The sequence below is a fragment of the Eurytemora carolleeae genome, unplaced genomic scaffold, assembly GCF_000591075.1.
Source record: "Eurytemora carolleeae unplaced genomic scaffold, Eaff_2.0 scaffold4, whole genome shotgun sequence".
Taxonomy (NCBI): Eukaryota; Metazoa; Arthropoda; class Copepoda; order Calanoida; family Temoridae; genus Eurytemora; species Eurytemora carolleeae.
Window position 1 is genome coordinate 211563 of NW_019396191.1, and position 20296 is coordinate 231858.

A 20296-nucleotide genomic window follows, 5' to 3' on the forward strand; every position below is an offset into this window, starting at 1 on the left:
AAATATTTCCCCCCACCCTACAGAATCCTTATGTCCGCCCCTGGGGGAGGGAGGATATTGTGCCAAATTTGCAAATAATATATAGTATTATTCAAACTTAAAAAATAAACAAAATATTCACCATTCGGAGGACAAGCACAATGACTTTTTATTTCATTTCTTTATTTAAAATAAATTAAATTAAAAATCCATTGTTTACTAGGCTCGCTTTAAATAATTTTAAATTTTAAGTGTTGCTCTGAACGTCGGCACTTATATATCATTTTCAAATTTTGGCTTATTTTTTTCGAATTGGTGCATTTTTTCTTTCAATTTTGGTTTTTCATAAACCTTCCTTGGGGTTAAACAATCACGGATTATCAATTTTTTGGGGATTTTAAAGAACCGAAAATTTTCCATGAAATTTTTAAAAAATTCTGACTATCATAAGTTCCCTGGAGTCTTGTGAGGTCCCACAAAAAAAATATTGGCCTTATCAGTTCAGCCGTTATTACGTTTATTGGATACAAACAAACGCCCCAACAAACACGCGAGTATATATATAACAGTATCATTTCACATGTCATACTAACTCTGTGATCCATGCACCCCTTAAAAGGGGGCTCTGGGTTGTAGGGAGGGTTGGTTACCTGATAACACTTGAGTTATTGGGGAGTCTTAATAAATAGATAGATATATATATAGATAATAACCATACTAATGTGTGTTGCTTTTATGAAATATTCACTATTCAGGGCAACTGGGAAATTTTAGAAAGAATAAACTGCAAATACCTTGTATTTAATAAATATATGAAAGTTTACAAATAAACTTTATAAGTAATACCAGATGTAAAAATAACTAATTTTCTATTTAGATGAAAACTCAGATTATGAATTGGACCCTCTACAATCTGAACCAAAGAGAATCAGGAAGAGTCAACACAGATATTCATGTTCTCAATTCAAATATTTTGCATTAACAACAAGGAATCTGAAGATCCATGTAGATAGTAAGCACGAAGGAGGATATCCTTGCCCAGAATGTGATTTTGCTGCAACTACAGCTGTTATCCTGAAGACTCATGTTGAAAGTATACACGAAGGAGTGTAGGGTTTCCAACGTAATAGAATATTCTCTTATGCGTAATTACGTGCAGTTACGCGTAATGATTTTCATTTCGTGTAATTTCACAGGATTACGCGTTATTGGGGAAATATCCATTTCTCGAAATTACGGCGTAATTTCACGTAATTTATATAACGTAATTTTGCGAAATTTCGTAATGATTACGCGTAATAAGCGAAAATATAATTACGCGTAATTACGGCGTAATTTCGCATAATTTCTACAACGTAATTTCGTGAAATTTTGTAATGATTATGCGTAATAGGCGAAACTATAATTACTCGTAATTACGACGTATTTAGCGAAACTTCAATTTCGCGAAATTACGCCGTAATAGATACATGTTGAAATTAAACATAAAGGAGTGAGATATCCTTGCCCTCAATGTGAGCATGCTGCAACTGCAGCAGGTGCTCTGAAGATTTATGTTGAAAGTAAATACAAAGGAGTGAGATTTCATTGCTCACAATGTGAGCATGCTGCAACTGCAGCAGGTGCTCTGAAGATTTATGTTGAAAGTAAATACAAAGGAGTGAGATTTCATTGCTCACAATGTGAGCATGCTGCAACTGCAGCAGGTGCTCTGAAGATTCATGTTGAAAGTAAACATAAAGGAGTTAGATAACCTTGTTCGCAATGTAAATATGTTGCACCTTCAGCACAGGGTTTAAAGAAGCATGTTAAAAATAAGCATGCTCGTTAGTTATCTCTGTTTCCAAAGTTAATATGTTGCTAAAATAAAAGTAGTCATAAAAGTTAGCGTTTTAGTGTGTGCATTAGCTTACGAAGGTCCTCAGATATGCTGAATTTTACTTCTATTTTACAAGAATTGTTCTTATATTTTTAGAAACTATTATTTAAGATTTGTTAAATATCACATTGTTCATAACATAGATTTTAAAGTCTATATCATAAGTAATTGTTGATGTTTACTGTAGTTCATGATTGTTTTATATCCTTTCAGAATATTACATTTTTAATGCTTGTTTAGGTGACTAGATAGAATGGCAGTTGGTTAAACTGAGTGAGGAAGACGACTTTCGGGAGCGCCCCTGCAGATTACCTTTCTTTGTACTCTGCTCTACTGTACGCGGCCCTCGCCCACCACATGTTCTACTCTTGCCCGGTTCTACTTCTCTCTCTCCCTACCTGTCTGTGAGCCAGTCTCTATTCTAACCTTGGCGTGAACACACCTTCTCCCTCTACTAGCTTCTCCCTATAAGATTAGGACAGTTACGTTTTTTCTTATTTCTATTAAATCTTCAACCTTTCCCAATACAATTTCTTTTTGCTCATTTCCAATGGCATAATCCTCTGCTAATTTCCTTAACTCACTTAATTTTGCTTTCTATCTTTATCTTGTTTTCTTAGTTTTCTTTATTACCCATTTACCTTATATAAGTTGGGACTAAATAAGTCAATTTCTTTTTCTTGGAAACTTTTATACTCATATACCTTTCTCAAAATAGTTTTTATTTTTCTATATTTCTTTTCTTATTCAGATTTCATTACTCCTTATATCGTACTTCCTTTTTCAAGCATTAATCCCTCTTTGCATAGAATTTTTAATTATTGTTATCTTATTTAACCATTTTTAGGATTCTTACTCTTAATAATCTATTTTAAATTCTTAGTCACTATTTAAAAATTTTTTCTTTTCATTCTTTTTAACTTATAATTGATCAGTTATTTTATTATTTTTTAATCTATTAGTTTTCAAAGTTTCTTTTCTTAATTACCCAATCATTTTAGGTTTACTCAAAATTTTTTAATTCTTTTTACCTCATTTAAATAATCCTTTCACGATACTTTTTATTACTTGTTGTCCATTTGAATTATTTTCTCACTTTATTACTAATTTTCTTTCTTTTAAATATTTTTTATCAGGAATATTTTTATTGATTGTTAATTAATTGATTCATTTTCTTACTTAAATTTAACCTAATTTTATCACGAAACTGTTTTACTTGTTGTTTAATTGATTTAATTTTCTTACTTTATTAATAAATTTCTTTCATTTAAATATTTTTATCAGGAATCATTTTATATTGTTAGTCATTTGTTTCAATTTTTTCTTACTTTATTAAAAATTCAATTTATTTTTTCATTGAATCTTTTACTAGTAACCCTCTAATTTTTCGCTGTCTTTTTAATTACCTTCAATTAATCTCTTCCTTTTTTAGTGATGCCGCGACGCACGCTCACAAAAAAAATCATTAAAAAATCAAATTATACAAATTAAAAAAATGTCATGTTTCTTCATGAAATGATGCTCTCGTAGCGTAGTTCTAAGTTTTGCCTTAAAGCTTTTTCTTTTTACAATAAAATTAGCTCAAATATTTTTAAGATAAATTAAATCTGTAAAAATATTTTTTGAATAGTTCATATTGTCAATAATTAAAAAATCATTGTCCGGAAACGGATCGAAAATATTGGGAAATCCCTCAAAAATATTTGACCTGTAAAAACCAGAATCCGACCTAAAAATCGGTGAAACCGATCGAAAAAAGAGGGGAGTCCCTCAAAAAATGATATAAGGGATTTCTGATTATTTTTGAGAAAACAGGAAACACCTCAAAAAATTACAATTAGCGGAGGTTTCCGTTTCCATGTTGAGGCGTTTCCATGTCAACATTCAAAAATACCATTACTTTCCCTCGACTGATTTCTAGCAAGAGCTCAGCCTGAATATTTGTATATCTTTAGAAAACCAATATCATAACTGTTAATGTAGGATTTATTGTTAGAGCACTATTAGACAGTTGTAAGCTTGTTAAGTAAATCAATTCAGGATCTTTGAATTTACAAGAGACATAGTTTTTACTCCCTGGAAACCTGGTAATAAATGATATAATGGCTCTTGTAAAAAGCATGCAGCTTGAGAAATATTATTAATCTAAAAAGAAAAAATTAGCCGATATATGATTGAAAGATTATGAAAGATGAAGAAGAAATATAGAAATATCAAAATATTTGTATCTGATATCATATAAATATTGTAAAATATTGTAAAATTTGATTAAAATAAATTATCAAAGTTAAAATTATCTGAAAAGAACATTTTAAAAAGGCATGAAATCAAACAAAAATTGGTCAACCAACCTTATTTTATTCATAACTTAATACAGTAATCAAAAAAGAACATTCGGAAAAAATATTTTAAACATATATTTAATAGTAATAATTGGTTAATGGATATTAATTTTAAATACTAGACAAAAACATGTAGGAGGTCACAATGGCAGTAAATATATATACAGGGTGTCCCACGAAACATGACAATAGCAAGACGACTTGAAAGTCGTCTTTGGTGTTTGAATTTATTTGTGACATTTAGTCTTCTATCTACTTTAACATGTATGATTCTTGAATCAATTATCACATAATTCTCCTATCCCTGGCATTTCCAAAAAGTGGTCTGTTTTTTTTGTGCTTTCAGTATTACCGGAGATATAAAGAGTTTGGTTCAGATTTCAATTTTGTTAAATAAAAGCAAAATTGTCGAAATCTGAACGAAATTCTTCATATCTCGGGCAATATTGAAAGCACAAAAAAGGCAGACCACATTTTGGAAATGGCAGGACTAGGGAAATTTTGTGATTATTATCTCTAGAAATTTACTTCTAAGATTAGGTTGACAAATAAACGCAGCAAATTATATAAAAAATCATTCAAGTCGTCTTGCATACTGTCATGTTTCGTGGGACACCCTGTATATAAAGATATATAATGTATACTTATAATTAAGAGTCTTTTCAAGATTCTGGAACCATTCCTTTTCAAAAGAGGAATTGTAATTTTACAGTCAAGACGTCTCCTTTTTTAAGGCGTGTACCATAGTTTGGTAACAGTTAAAATTGTTTGATCTAATTTGTTAGAATCTGTAATCATAGCAGTTTCATCACCTAAAAAACGAACAATGAAAAGTAGAAAAAATCAATTTTACGCATTTTACCATCTTTGCTGAAGATCAGTATAATCTTGTCACCAGCACACATTTGAAATGCTCCTTCGCTTCTGTACGGGGCATCAATCAGAACGTCAGACTCATAGACCTAGAACACATTGTATCCAAATAGATTATCGCTTACAATAGGTGGCAACAGAGAAATGGACCAATTATATATGACGTCACAAGTGTCAAATATAACAAGGAAAACAAAGTGTAAAAACAGAAAATAAAGAATACATAAAGTTACAATTATTTTTCTGTAAAAAAAGCACTTTTTTCTGAAATTAACACTATTATCAATAATTTTGTCGGACGCAAACAATAAGTTGAAACTTATGACTTAAAGATACAGCTGTATACTGAGAGTGTACAAATTCTACGTTGCCATTGACTCTATTTGATTGTATCTATAAACCTAATAGTTACTATGAATATTAGAGGAGGTCATGAGTTGACCTTTTTGATTAAACACATTGAAACAAAACAACCCTGGTTTTAATAGGGCCCATGAAGTCTAAATATGAAACAAATTTGGGGGCCAGTAGTTTTTAGCATTTCTCATTTTATAGTTAACATGTAACATAAAATAACATATGTAACATAAAATAAAATTTGTGAACCAGAGATCCCTCTCCAAAAATTCCAAATATACATTTAGGGCTTTATTGATTTTTATAGGTCAAATATTTCAGGAGAAATAGGTAGTTTAATAGTCAAGTTTTTGCCTTTTTTGGATCTTTTAGCCCCTTTATTTAAGCATGATTAAATTAATTTTAAAATAATGCTCTTGATTTTCTAAATCTTCAAAGCCTTGAGAGTAGATGATTTGACAATGAATACCATATAATTCATTTTTTGGGCATAATAAACAGATTTTAAAAATAAGACATTCAGATTCTCAGAAAATGAAGACGACATTTAAATATGCTTTTATAATTTGTAAGGGTCAATAAATGTTTGCATATGTAATGTAATTTTTGTTAACTATCCAATTCATCCAATTGCATATTAAACTGATCCATCACACTGTAATAATAACAGATATGTTAGTGTTTAAAAATCAATTATATTGATAATAATACCTTTGATTTCAATGTTGCAGGTAAGGAGAAAGGATCCCTTGATAATATATTATTAGTTTACTAGAAGAGCATATTATGTTTTACAGTATGCACTATGCAAAACAACTTGAAACGCTTGTCCACAGATAGTACCCTTGTTACCTTTATTGAGCCTTAGCTAAAGATTTTTCCTTCATTTGTAACTTGTGAACCAAGCCAAACCAAACCAAAAACAAAACCAATAAGTGCGAGTTTGCTCCATTGTGTTAATATTCTGAAACAAATACCGTCTTCACACAGAAAACGACGACGTCAGAACCTTGGAAATGGAAATTTTCGCACTTCAATGTTGAATTTAAAGATTTTTTCAGAAATCAATTTATTTTTTAAATAATATCTCAAATTATTTTGTACTTCCTACTTAAGTCTGAAAACCACGACCTCCTCTAATGAATATCCAGGTAATAATTAGGCATTATGTCATAAGTATTAGGAATAATTTTCGAAATTATCAAGGATTTGCTGTGGTCAAGACCGTGTGTCAACTTACCGAGTTCTTAGTGTCTTGAGTTATGAGATTGGAACATGTTTGAGTAGAAATGTCTGCACATCCATCTAATGGGTCTCTTTTAGAAACCTGGAGCATATACAGGGTGTCCCACGAAACATGACAATATCTAGACGATTTTGAAGGTCGTCTTAGAACTTTGAAATAATTTGCGGCATTTTTTCGAAAACTTTTTTTTATGAGGAAAATTCTAGAATTAATAATCACAAAATACCCCTTGTCTTGGCATTTCCAAATTGTGGTCTTCTTTTTTTGTGCTTTCAATATTTCCGGAGAAATGATGAATTTCCTTCAGATCTGGACAATATTGGTTTTATTTTATAAAAATTAAATCTGAACGAAATTCTTAATATCTCCGGTAATATTGAATGCACAAAAAAGGCAAACCACAATTTGGAAACGGCAGGACTAGGCAAATTGTGTGATTATTGTTTCAGGAATCATGCATGTAAAAGAAGGTGGAAGACTGAACGTCACCAATTACTTAAAAGTTGAAAGACGACTTTCAATTCGTCTTGTTAGTGTCATGTTTCGTGGGACACCCTGTATCTAAAACTGTATTTGGAACAGGAGAGATTAAAGAGAACAGCTTACAGAAACTGATGAGGTAAAAGCAGAAGGTAAATCTGTAATTCAGTAAATTTGTTGACAAGAAATGCTGTTCGCACCAAGTGTTGAATAACTTAACACCATGACAAATGGAATAACTAGGTTACAGGGGTAACGAGGGAGGGGGTGCAGAGGCGCCATGATCCCCGCAAAAATGACCTCCGAGCCTCCGGATTTGCAGAATTACCTCCAGGCCCCGCAAAAATGACCTCCAAGCCTCCTGCCATTCTGTCTCCAAGCCCCGCATTTAGGCTCCAATAAAAGAATATTTGGCTTTTATTTCCACCAAGAACCTTTTTTTAAAAAATTCTCAACATGATGAAATAGTTCAGAATGATACATTAACATTTTGTATTGAAAAGTGAATTTTAATTGAGATTAAAGGCTTGTATTTTGTTTTTCTAAATTTCACAAATTCCTTAAATTGTGAAAAACTATTGCAGTTTTGTATAAAGATAGAAAAATTTTATATTATTTTAGAGGGGTCTCATATACAAATCAAACAATATCAGCAGCAATTTACAAAACAAGGTAGTTTTTGTGAAATCCTTGTATTTGTGATTTTATCGTATGCTTTAGAAAATATTGAAGAACTATTTTTTAAAAATTGAAACAAAGAATTAAAATAATTTAAATATCTATTACATGCTATACTAACAGGTTAGGGCAGCTTCGTGTCATATCTTGTTGTTTTAATAAGTTAAATTTTTATATTAATAATTCGAGGAATTAGTCATATAAATAAAAATTGATATACAGATGTGGGGGGAGGGGGTGCGCAAAAACTCGTATATTATAGGACAGATCCTCAATAATTTGCATTTTATGATAAAATGTAATGCCAAGGAATCGAGAGTTAATAAAATCTTCAAATCATGATGCCTTCAAAAATATTAGATACGTCGTTAATAAAGGTCGTCTTTTACTCATTCCATCTTAATGTGAACTTTTACAGAAAAACAACTCCAGAGTCTAAAACTAAAGAACGAAAAGTTTTGACTTAAATTTTAAGTTCATGGTTAAATGCCACATTTGACTTAATTTAAACCTGAACTTTAACCGTGAGGTTAAATATTTAACCCTGTGGTTAAATATTTAACTCGCCGAAATCGACGAGTTGAAACTTAAACACAGAGGGTTAAAATCTTGAACCGCAATCCCTATTTTTCTATCATCATTCAGCGGTAAGCGGCATTCAACTAATTACGATATATTTAAAAGTAAAAACCTTGATTTAATATATTTCACGTTTTAGATTAATTAATGTTTGCACGTATACCCAAAATACGGTTGTAACTGGAAATATGCTTTGCTTTCCGTCACGTAAATAACTTAAAATTTAAAAAACAGCTGATTACCGAATTTACCGATACTTACGTAATAATTCTTCAAATCCTTTTCTCTGATTAGTTCAGATTTTTCCCGGGAAATTCAAATTTAAAATTGATAAAGTTTAATATTTAAGTAGCTATTCATTATTTTACAGAACTTTTAACCTCGAACTTAAAATTCGCGCATTCTTTAGTTTTAGACTCAGAACAATTGAATGAATTAACATGTCAAAATTGTTGATTAAACGGTTCTTAAAACTATGACGGAGTCTACTATGAAGAGATATGTTTTGATATTTGTTTGGTTAAGCCAATAAATTTAGAAAAAATAAAAACAACAAGCGGAGACCAAAATGCTTGGCGTGGAGACAGAATGGCGGGAGGCTTGGTGACGTCACGGAGGCTGGGAGACCAGTTTTGCGGGGCCTGTAGGTAATTCTGCAAATCCGGAGGCTTGGAGGTCATTTTTGCGGAGATCAAGGCGCCTCTGCACCACCCTCCCTCGAGTAACAGGAGGGCAGAAGAGTAAAGTGTAGAAGAGCATATTATGTTTTACAGTATGCACTATGCAAAACAACTTGAAACGCTTGTCCACAGATTTTTTCTCCGTTTTTTAAACAAAAAATAATGTATTTTTTCGGAAAAGAAATAAAAAATTAAGTAAATAATAATCTGATTAATTAAGTAAAGCATTATGAATGTATGTAAGGATTCCGTAAGATTGTGTTTCACATCAGAGATAAAACTTCATGTTATTTTAGTTCCTGTTTGTAGAATGGAAGTAATTTAGAAATAGCCTCTTTAAAAATAATAAATAATACCCTGAAAGCCTGGATTCTAGAATTGGAACCAGCCTCTAATACTGTCATGAAGGTGGACATCTCAACCTTAAAGAAATTAATTTAATTTCATGCTAATTTACTAAAATGATTATGATTACCTGATACCACCCATCCTGGTTTATTTGAACATCTGTGGAATCAGCAGATCGTCCAACCTAGAACCAAGCTTGATGATCACATTCATGAATCTATCAGTTATCAATGTATTTAGTTTTCTGAAAGATTAATCCCCCTTGAATAGCCAAGGAACTCATAAGGAACAACTAAATTTGAGGGTTCAAGCATATGTATCTCTGAAAGTGTTGCAACATGGATAACCAGATCAATCATTGTAGAATAGAGCCATTCATAAGTCTTGACCTTAGTTCTGATATTCTTAATCTCTAATCTTTAGAACTTACCCGATTTGAGAAGAAGACATGAAAATAGCTTGTTTGGTAGACAGTTTGGTTGATGACATTTGGTGGTTCTGATTCGATACATGAGTTAAATACAACTCGATAGTAGTATCTAAAATTATTTTTAAATGTGTTTTAAATGTTACAATTAAATGATGTAAACCTTTGATATTTTAAATTCATATTGTTTGATATAACAGAAGTCTTAGTTTGAAATATCTAAGGTCTGCAACATTGGGTAGGTAAGATATAGGGTTTTGAAAATCGGATTTTGAAGCAAAGAATTTGTTCCCTTGATAACTTACGGTAAGACACTGCAGCTGTTGGGTTCGGCTTTTTCGGATGACCTGCAAGATTATATAATTACTAATCAACCATTTTAAATATTAAAATCATATTATGATTCTAATTTTCTGAAGGACTATTACTTACTTGATAAATGGCAATGGTCCAGTTTTCACTCCTAGAGCGCATTGAACACTTGGCTGTTCTAGCATTTTTTAATATCATTATCATCAATATTATTAATAAAAAGTTTTTTTTTCAAGAAATAATAAAACATTGTCAATTAAAACTTACTTAAATATTTAGCCCAAGTAAGCAGTCCATCTCCTGAAACATTTGAAATTAAAATATCAAATCTATACTGATCTGCAAATCTACCTGCTGAATTCAATATTACCGTACAAATCAGTTCTCACAAATTATATAATCATGATAGTGATGAGTTTAAGGGTTAAGTAAGGGTTAATGAGAGTATAGGGAAGAAAATTGAAAAGTCAAAAGCAATGTAAGATATGAGTAGCCTAATACAGTGAATGTGAACCTTGTAAAGATTAATGATTTAGAGAGTGATTTTCACTTTATCTTAAGAAAGGTACTAGCTTACTGTTTAAGGTATCCTTACCTATGCACACTTCTTCGGTGGGATTAACAAGGCAGGTTGTAACCGTGGCAAGGTTGGCATTTAGAGCAGAACAGGTTTCTTCCTCACATTTTCCAGATATGACAGCAGGCAATGAGTTTTCAGTGCTGTAAGTTCCTGAACAGGAGCCACTGTGTTTCTTTACTCTGAATTAGGGGTGTACTTTTGAATCTTAAATTTGTGCCTTCAGCACAAAATGGCACTTTTCATTTTAATGCCTTGGATTCCTTTCAACTGCTTATCCTTTACCAAAGTTTTTTTTTGCTGATCAACATAATCAAAATTGTTGTCTTAGTTTGGTCATTCTCAAAACCCAACTGATAGTTTCATCAGTAAGCCAACTCTCGCATCTCTCATCTGTGTGATACAAATTTTCAGTTATTGTACCTGTACATGCTACATCAGATGGATCTTTGAAACAGGTCTGAACTGTACTCAAGTCTGACTTTAAAACTGCACAAGTTGATCCATCACATTTTCCGGCTAATACTCCAGGTAAAGAGTTGTTGGTGCCATAAATTACTAAAGTAAACATTTTTCAAGAAAGAAAAATAGTTAAAACATAATTAGAAGCATTATTTTCTTTATTTTATCCTTTAAATAATTAAAGGGAGTGACTAGCAAGGGTGGGTAAAATATCAAATATTGTGCAAAAAAAGCACAAGCCAGAACTTTATTCAAATTATTATGCTTTAATCTCCACCCATTTTGGGACAACCTACCTACATCTTCCTGAAAATTACTTTAAAATTTATTGATTTGATGAACAAACATTCTTTGCTGGTCACTCCATTTAAATTATTTATATGGTATTGTTTTAGGTTGGGTCGGAAATCAGATAAAGATTTAGTGCTTTTTATTATTATTTTTAAATAGTAACATGCAATTAAAAATATATGAATACTAATTGAATACTTGGTTGAAATTTAAATGTCAGTAATTTTAATCAGAACTAAACTGAACCTGTACAACCTCCATCCGAAGGATTAGTGAAGCAAGTTTTCACTGTATCCATGTCTGTCTTGAGAGCACTACAAATTCCAGTAAATATTCACTGTAAATTTACCTGTGCAGTTCACTGAGGAAGGATTTTCCATACAACTCTAATACAAATTATAAAATTAAGATTACTATTATCATTTAATTTCAAAATCAGATTCTGTAGAATTTTTTAGGCACTGTGGAATTATGGGGGGGGGGGAGGGAGGGGGGTTTTCAGGAGTTTAAAAACTTTGGACTTTGAAACTGTAATTCAGGAGGTTAAATTCAGCAAAGTTGATAATCTTAATTAAAAGTGCATAAAGACTGTTGATTTATGATAAATTATTAACAAGATACCTTTAAACTGGAGCAAACTGATCCATCACACTGTAATAATAACAGATATATTAGTGTTAAACTGATCCATCACACTGTAATAATAACAGATATATTAGTGTTAAACTGATCCATCACACTGTAATAATAACAGATATGTTAGTGTTTAAAAATCAATTATATTGATAATAATACCTTTGATTTCAATGTTGCAGGTAAGGAGAAAGGATCCCTTGATAATATATTATTAGTTTACTTAATAATTTTAATAAAAAGGAAATGTTCAATTTAAAGATTGGGCAGTTATATAATAAAACAAAAAACAAACTTTAATTTTTAATATACAGTAATGATCATACCCATAAGCTACAGTACAGGTAGCAGAAGTAGGATCTTTCATACAAGCATCTATGTTTAGTAGAGCAGATGTAGTGGTCAACCTTTATCATTTAAAGACAATAAAATCTGGGATATTATAATTTGTTTAATATCAGCAGGATGTAGAGATGGTGTCCTTCAGAAAAAAACTAACTTGAATTTATAGTTTGTTAAGAACTTTCAAGATTATTATTGTCTTCAGTTATCCCTGAGGAACTCAACAGCAGACTCCAACACTGTGATGTTGGTGGTGACCAGTTCCTTAACTAGTTGGTTCACCTTCTTTGCCTTGCCCAAGATCTGGTAATTATTGTAATTATAGCATCAGATATACATATTGGGGTCTATTCCTTTACATTTTGGGTTTTCTGCTTTGAAAGTACATCTTTTAACCCTAAACAGTCCTATCACTCTCATTTTTGACACTATCATTGTGAAATTTTGTGACTTTTAATGAAAAGAAATTTAAAGGATTTTTTTGTTAACATTTTTTTCTTAATGCATAGGGTTTGGTATAGGGCAGAAACAAGTCCAGTTAGTGAAAAAAATCCAAAATAGTCCAAAAAAATTGTTGTGACTAAAGCTACAGATCTAAAAACTATATTTTTGAAAAGCCCTTGAAAATTGGATATATAAACATGTGTCACACTTTGATATTGTAATATTTAAAGCATGATGTAATATTTAGAGTATGATCATATACTGGAAAATCCTTCAACCCTTTCTTCGGATCTGAGCAGAGTAGGGAAGCTGAAGAATAGGAGCTAGTGCACCCAGTAACCTTGATCAGTATGGACATGTAGCAAAGCTCTATAGTCTATTTAAAACAAGGCCAAGGGACTTGCACATTTGGACAGCTAACAGGCAGTTAACAAATAGATGAATCTTCAACATGCCTGTCAGGGAACACAGAAGGCCACCAGCATCTTCTCCCATCATGTATACATGAATATGTATCATCAGATTCATCCGTACATTAAGAGATTCATCTCGTGCAGTTTCTGGAACTGAACCGATTGTACTCATACTGGCCAGTCGGGACTATCCACCGATTGTAACAGTTCCAGCTAGTCCAACCATGGACCAAGATGTACCAGATGAAACTCTTTATTCTTAAGCTGGTCCTATGGACAGGGCCACTGGAGAAATAGAGCAACCAAGATATTCAGGACGAACAAGTCCAACTACAGTTTAGTCAGTCCAACTACCAGTCCAGATGGTTCTATGAACAGAAAAACTGGAGATACAGAAAAACCAGGATGTACAAATAGAGGAGATCTAGACTGTCTAGCCAGTACACCAGGAGCTGCTCTATACTCTGCAGAGGATTCTATACAAGAACCCAATCTTGCTTGTTGCCAGGAGCAGCTAGAATACTAGTATAGACCAAGGACTCCAGGAGAGGAGGAAATCTTGCGGATCTATGAGGACAGGATCTATTGTCCTCCAGATATGAGAAACCAGGAGGTTTATGACTCACAGGATCTAATATGAGACCTGGAGGAAGCCCCTGCACTAGAAGATATGGAAGATGTTGTTGATGAGCTACAAGCTATAGTTGAAGAACTGCTGCCTTGGTTAAAGGATGGTATATTCTCTTCTGAATCCTCCACTCCCAGGACTCCTAGTCCAGATATAGAACTAGAGAATCTATCTGAATCTGAGTAAGCTGCTCAGGGTGATCCTACTACCGAATTGCTAAGTGAAGTATTTGAGTTTATAGATCCTGATCCAGTACAGCTTCATGAGATGCATGAAGCTGAGGAAGCTGTTCAGAGATGTCTTGTTCCGGAGCATCTAAATGAGATCTTCATGTTCAGAGGTCCTGAACTAGAGCAGCTAAATGAGGGATCTGGGTTCAGAGAAGCTGCTCTGACAAACAGATGAATGAAGACCTTCCTGAACGAGAGGCTTTGAGGATTGCACATTGGAAGTATCTCAAGACTAGACAGAGAATTGCAGATATTGAGGAGCAGCCATAGAGAATAGAATATATATTAGAGTGGAATTTAAAGAATCTCTCGGTATGAATTTTGTCAGTCCCTTTCAGCCTGAAAGGGAGTTCAAAGTGTACAAATCATGTAAATGTTCACAAATTATATGCAGTAGAGTACATTAATACAGTATGTTCCCTAGACTATTCATTTCAATTTCGAATTTTTTATACTGTTAAATAAACTTTACAATGAATTAGGTGAATAAAAACATCATTTGATTTATAGTTATAACGGAAAATCTTCGTTTGTAAAGTGGAAGGCATAGAGTCTATGTGAAATGATCATTGGTCAATTATGAAACCAGCCTATTTCATAATTTGGATTTCTTTAAACATTAATTTTAGATTTTCTATAAAATGATATTCCAGGGCCCAAAAAGTTTTATAGCATAAATATGTGAAGTACACCTGCAGTATGGAAACAGTACAACAAAATGGCCGTTTTACACTTTTTTCTAGTAAATCCCCCTCTAATATATATTCTATTCTCTATGGGAGCAGCTCAGAACCTATGACCTTCTCTGGAATGTCTTACTTCCATCAGATTTTTTAAAATCACAGACTGGATTTTAGCAGGAGCATTTGAGGAGCTAAATATGCTCAAGAACCTTACAAATGAACAGAGGGCTAATTTACTGCATCTATCTGAACTGTGGTCTTCTAAAACACATAAGAAAACAGATTAAAACAAGAATAACCTTAAACCGATGTATTTAGACAAATATACTGAAACGCTGATAAATCCCAGTCATTTTTCTTTGAGAAATTAAACTTTTCTGTAAAACATTCTAGCTTATCATTATCATTATCATTATTTTTATTTTTTTTAGCATACCCTAGACTATACAACTATCTGGATTATTATGTACATTTGTTCTGCTCTCTTTAGTTTTTAAGGTCTCCCCAGATTTAATTATGTACTGACATCATAAATTGATGCTTATATGTTACATAAAAATTGTGTGTTACTATTCAAAATTAATTATTTTATAAAAATGATATCTACAAAAAATTCTCAAAAATACGAAAAAAGTTCTCTGGTAATGTTAATATGATTTCATAAAATTCCGTTTTACCATTTAAATAAAAGGATGTTATGGAAATGATATTTTTATTTACACTGATTATTAAATTTCGCAAAAATATAAAAAATATTTTCCCTCAAAATACGCGTTGTTGCCATACTTAGGGGTTTCTATACGTTCGGTTTCTATAATGTTTGACTCCATATATACATATAATCATCACAATATTTTCTTTAAATGAGCTGGCCTTGAAAAATTTGACTATGAACATGCATTTCAACCCTATACCTATTCTCTAGGGGCTTTTTCTAGGGGGGGGATGTGGGACGCCCCCCCCCCCCGGCTATACATAGATTCAGACCCCCAAGTCTTTATAGGGTTAACAGAATCTGAGATTAGAACTCTACAGTTTTGGTCAATCTTTAGTCAGTTTAAATGCAAATATAATAAATTCAAACTAGGTACAATTTGAGATTTGAGAAAAAATTTGAGAACAAGCATTTCAGATTTGTGTGGAGCTTTATAAAGTAAAAAACAAGAATATTTAAAAAGGGACCTAAAATCAATGCCCCAACTTTAAAGATGTCGGAAGAAGGAATCAAATCTCATTTAAATACTTTCAGATCCTTTTTTTAAAATAATAATAAGTTTTTTAACTTATTTAAATAAATTAAGATGTTTTAACGTATGCCCAGAACAAAAACTGTTCTGTACATCAAACTAAATATAATTACACAAACTTCAATGCAGAAGATTTTAACTGGAACTTAAGGGTTGTAAATTTATTGTTAATTGATAATTTTATGGGATTTCATTCCACCAAAACATGTGATATTACAACATTAAGATTATTAATTAAAAATATTAACAGAATTACCTGACCACTTTTATCTTTACTGGTTTTTGACCTTGCAATCTTTAGGCTGTTGAGAATTTTCGAGTTCAATTTGGTTAGGTTTGAAAATATCTAAAACAACATCAGTAATTTAGCAATTAAAAAATATTAATTAAAACCTTTATATTATGTGGGGTGAAAAAAATAGCTTGTCTGTTAATTTGACTTCTTAATCGTTTATAATTATTACTCTAAATGTTATGAATTAAAATGTTCATTTTGATGATAATTATATAATCTCATAATTTAGGAAACTTCAAAATATAATTTATAAATACTGAGCGAACAATTTTTCTGAAGAATCCTTCAGTGATAAAAGAAACAAAATAGATAGACAGGAAACAGTTGCTTTCTGCTCTCAAAATAGATAGACAGGAAACAGTTGCTTTCTGCTCTCAAAAGGGTACGGACCACTTGCCCATACTGGCTTCTGGCGCAACAGTTTGGAAGAGCACTGTGTTTATCTGCTCATGACTTATCCTACAGGGAAGTAGCGAAACATAGGATTTAAATTGTAAACAAGAACTCCATCTTCCGCCTATCGATTCATCAACATCTGGAAGAAGTATAACCCCTGATAAGTATACAAGCCATACACAACGATACCAGTTTTTTACTCGGCCGGCTGTGAGGACTGGACTGGACTATTGTGGAAGATTCCACCTGATGGGACTTAAAGGCTTTCAACTCCCCATTTTTCAAAAGTTCTGCAGTAATGGGTTTAAATTAAACAGGAGAAAAGTCATGCCCTGCAATGTTCAACCCCAACACAGTTTGAATGCCATATTTTTAGCATTCAGGGGACTCTTTACTCTGCATACCCTATATCAATAATTACTAATATCATACCTTCTCATATTGCAACTGAGCAGCAGCAGAGGTTTCATAAATTTCACCATTGGGCTCCTGAAATTATTACTTGTTAGAAGGGCTGAGCATGTCCAGTCTTTTTTCATTGATTTAATAAAAGTAAGTTAAATTAACAAAAATGTCTTCTTCATTGGTAAACCAATTAAAAGTTATCAAGGTGTTCTGTTTGATAAGTTTTTTCAGTATACAGCAGACCCAACTTTCTGAGACAGTACAGTTGACTAGAAACTTCATTGACTTATTCAAAGATTTCAGAAAGACTGAAATCAGTTTAGAACAATGGGATACCATGAAGGATTGAAGAATTCTGTTTAACTTCTCAGAAATCTCATTTTGTGAAGGGTACCCTGTGTTAAAAGTCAATGGGCTTTAGTCGATAAAGCTTAAATATTGTACAAAATATCAGTGGGGTCAAAACAAAATTTGCTTCATGTTTTTTTTTATTTGCTGCAGTTGAATATCAGATTTAGAAAAAAATTATTTTCTTAAGATCTGTTATTTTCTGTTATCAAGGGCTTTTTCTGACCACAGTAGTTATTTTTTTCATTTTATTCAATAATTGTTTCCGGTTAATTGAAATAATGTATATTAAACATAATTTGTTTTCAACTAACAATTTATTTACCAAATTGGATAGATGCGGAATCGAATTTCTTAATAATTTCTTAATGAGAATGAATTTTACTTTAAGAATTGTTCTTAAGAAGAAAATTTTATCATCTTGAAATAAAAATGCCTTTTTTACAGAGCAAGATAAATAAAGTAACTTAGCATTATGGGTAAGTTTTGTCAAAAATTGATAACTTTGCCCAGCTCTACTCTTGGGAAATTCTCACCTGTCTGGAGCTCATAGACTCAGCCTTTAAAGATCTAAATAATTGGAACCATTAGCAAGATTTTTCAAATATATTATTTTTAAAACATGGTGATTTAATTCTGCACACATTTAAAAAAATGTCTAAAAAGTCCAATCTTTTCGATTAAAGAAGCAACTTTTTTTGAAACATTCCATTATAATTTTAAGGATTTTAGTTGGCCAATTCCATTTTTAGGACATTTCATTGACAAAGATGTTATTACTATGTTCTAGCTATACTGTCTAATGACATATCACATATTACTTTAAAACCAGAAATAAGATGGATAAGAGAGATCGATTAATAGCTAAACATGCGATATTTTCAAAGATAATATATATATAGATATGCAGGCAGGTAGAAACCTCCTTCCTAAATTTCTTGTAGCAGACAACTAATTTTTGAACCTCTGAGAAAATGTGCAAGGAGAGACATCTATAGCAAATTGATTACTTTCTATATTCCTTTCTCCCCTTGCTGCTATCTGTAGGAAATACGCATTTGTGTTATATAAACATACAGTACGCGTATTGCATCCTGTATAGTTCAAGTGTTGCTATCTGGACCTGTTTGACCAATAAAATTAAATTTCAAGGTAACACAAACATACAGTACGCGTTTTGTTTATGTTATGATCAGATCAGTTGTAATTTGTCCTAGACTCGATGTACTTTTATAGTCATAATTTTTATTTAAATTGCGTTAATTTACGTATGCCATTCAGTACAACTTGCACATTTAAACTTTGTCTAGTCAAATTCCTACCTCAGTTTTATTTGCATTGATTAATTTGTTTCATTAAGTACAATATGCAGTATACATTGTTGATACTATAGTACGCATTTAGTGTTATCACGCATAAACAAAGTGATAAATTAGCAACAATCCAGAGGATAAAATGCCATGCGTACGACAGAGATGGTGCTGTTTGCACATTTTCTCAAGACCTCTAAATTTATACCTGCCTGCATATCTATATATATATTATCTTTGGATATTTTCCACAGCATGTTCTATAGTGTGCAGTTACTGTACACGACCAATCAGCAAACATCTGTATTCAGGGATATTTAAGGATCCTTTGGATACGAAACACAAAATCTTGAAAAAGACTAAATTCATAAATGTTATGTTTTATGTTTAAAATTTGAGTATTTTTTTAAAAGTTGTAAAACTTAACCCCAGAATGGGTATTATGTTCACAAGTGGCCGTGAGATTGCAATTTAAAAAACCTATCGTAAAAACGTCGCATGTCGTGCCGGGTCAACTTAAGCATACGTAGCCCACCCTGTGAAAGGAGATAAGCAGTCTGTGTTATAGTCTGTGTTTAAACCTGAACATTTTCATCTTTTTAACAAGAATGAAAAGTACAGAACCTGCAGTATATCGTGTACTGTATGTAAACATGCGCTAAACTTCCTTATGGAGAAATATATCATTCAGCAAGTAATTAAAATTTTTTTTTAGAATTAAATACTTTTGAGGAAGTCCGGTTATAATTCAGAACTTTTCAAAATAATGCCCCAAAAAATCCTTTTTTTCCCCATAAATTCAGCATCTCCAGATTTTTTGGACACCTGATCTATTCTAATTTTAAGTATTTCTACTGTCCACTTCTTTTACAAGATTACAGGGCATTTCAGAGATTTATCATAGCATAGCTAGTTGCTCCGTTGTTTACCTGCTCTTAGTCGATGTTACTGGGAAACTAAATTTTCGCTTTAAAGTTGTCCCACTCAATTTAGAATCTCAAAACCGAGCTTAAAACATTCTTGTGGTTTTCCCGATTTCTCAAATCAAAATTTGAGGAAAATTGGTCAAGAGGTTCCTGAGTTATGATCGGACAAACAAAATAGCAGATAGACAAAGATAAATTACAATATATATAAAAATGTGTCTAAACTGTTATTTTTACAAGATAAGACAAGACAAGCTTCTTATGTTATTCTAGCTGAATTTTTTTTAAATTTCGTTTATTTTAGCTTATAACACCCCCCAATCGGTTCAGTTGTATGGCCGGCTATATTAGCAACATATATATATACATATACGAATGTCTTGTTTTATTAAATAAATCATATTAAAATAATTTATATTGTACTATTATAGAAATATATCTATCTATATGTATATATGTCGCGTATAGGGAAATAGATTGGTCCAG

At 31.9% G+C, this 20296-nt stretch overlaps 2 protein-coding genes across 4 annotated transcripts in view; one reads left to right on the forward strand and one right to left on the reverse strand.

The window, feature by feature from the left end:
- The window catches only part of LOC111697733 (uncharacterized), a 3391-nt gene extending 741 nt beyond the window's left edge, over window positions 1–2650 (forward strand). The window contains exons 2-3 of one of the 2 annotated variants that reach the window (XR_002764375.1): window positions 857–1102; window positions 2099–2650. Coding sequence is in view for 1 of the 2 variants with exons in the window: in XM_023467832.1 (XP_023323600.1) it covers window positions 857–1092 (236 nt within the window). In the remaining variant the exon portion in view is untranslated. Of the gene's footprint in view, window positions 1–856; window positions 1237–2098 lie in introns of those variants that run through there. The other variant, XM_023467832.1, reaches the window with a different exon arrangement.
- A 2110-nt stretch (window positions 2651–4760) lies between these two features.
- The window catches only part of LOC111697751 (uncharacterized), a 21350-nt gene continuing 5814 nt past the window's right edge, over window positions 4761–20296 (reverse strand). For both annotated transcript variants that reach the window (XM_023467857.1, XM_023467856.1), the window contains exons 6-24: window positions 18111–18144; window positions 17254–17310; window positions 16387–16476; window positions 12697–12788; window positions 12470–12550; window positions 12306–12342; window positions 12132–12161; window positions 11860–11896; window positions 11181–11315; window positions 10776–10910; window positions 10448–10480; window positions 10301–10358; window positions 10174–10215; window positions 9872–9980; window positions 9569–9625; window positions 9450–9515; window positions 6671–6757; window positions 5063–5162; window positions 4761–5012 (exon numbers count right to left, since the gene is read on the reverse strand). In XM_023467857.1, coding sequence (XP_023323625.1) covers window positions 4930–5012; window positions 5063–5162; window positions 6671–6757; window positions 9450–9515; window positions 9569–9625; window positions 9872–9980; window positions 10174–10215; window positions 10301–10358; window positions 10448–10480; window positions 10776–10910; window positions 11181–11315; window positions 11860–11896; window positions 12132–12161; window positions 12306–12342; window positions 12470–12550; window positions 12697–12788; window positions 16387–16476; window positions 17254–17310; window positions 18111–18144 — 1363 coding nt within the window. In that variant the 3' untranslated portion in view covers window positions 4761–4929. The remainder of the gene's footprint in view (window positions 5013–5062; window positions 5163–6670; window positions 6758–9449; window positions 9516–9568; window positions 9626–9871; window positions 9981–10173; window positions 10216–10300; window positions 10359–10447; window positions 10481–10775; window positions 10911–11180; window positions 11316–11859; window positions 11897–12131; window positions 12162–12305; window positions 12343–12469; window positions 12551–12696; window positions 12789–16386; window positions 16477–17253; window positions 17311–18110; window positions 18145–20296) is intronic.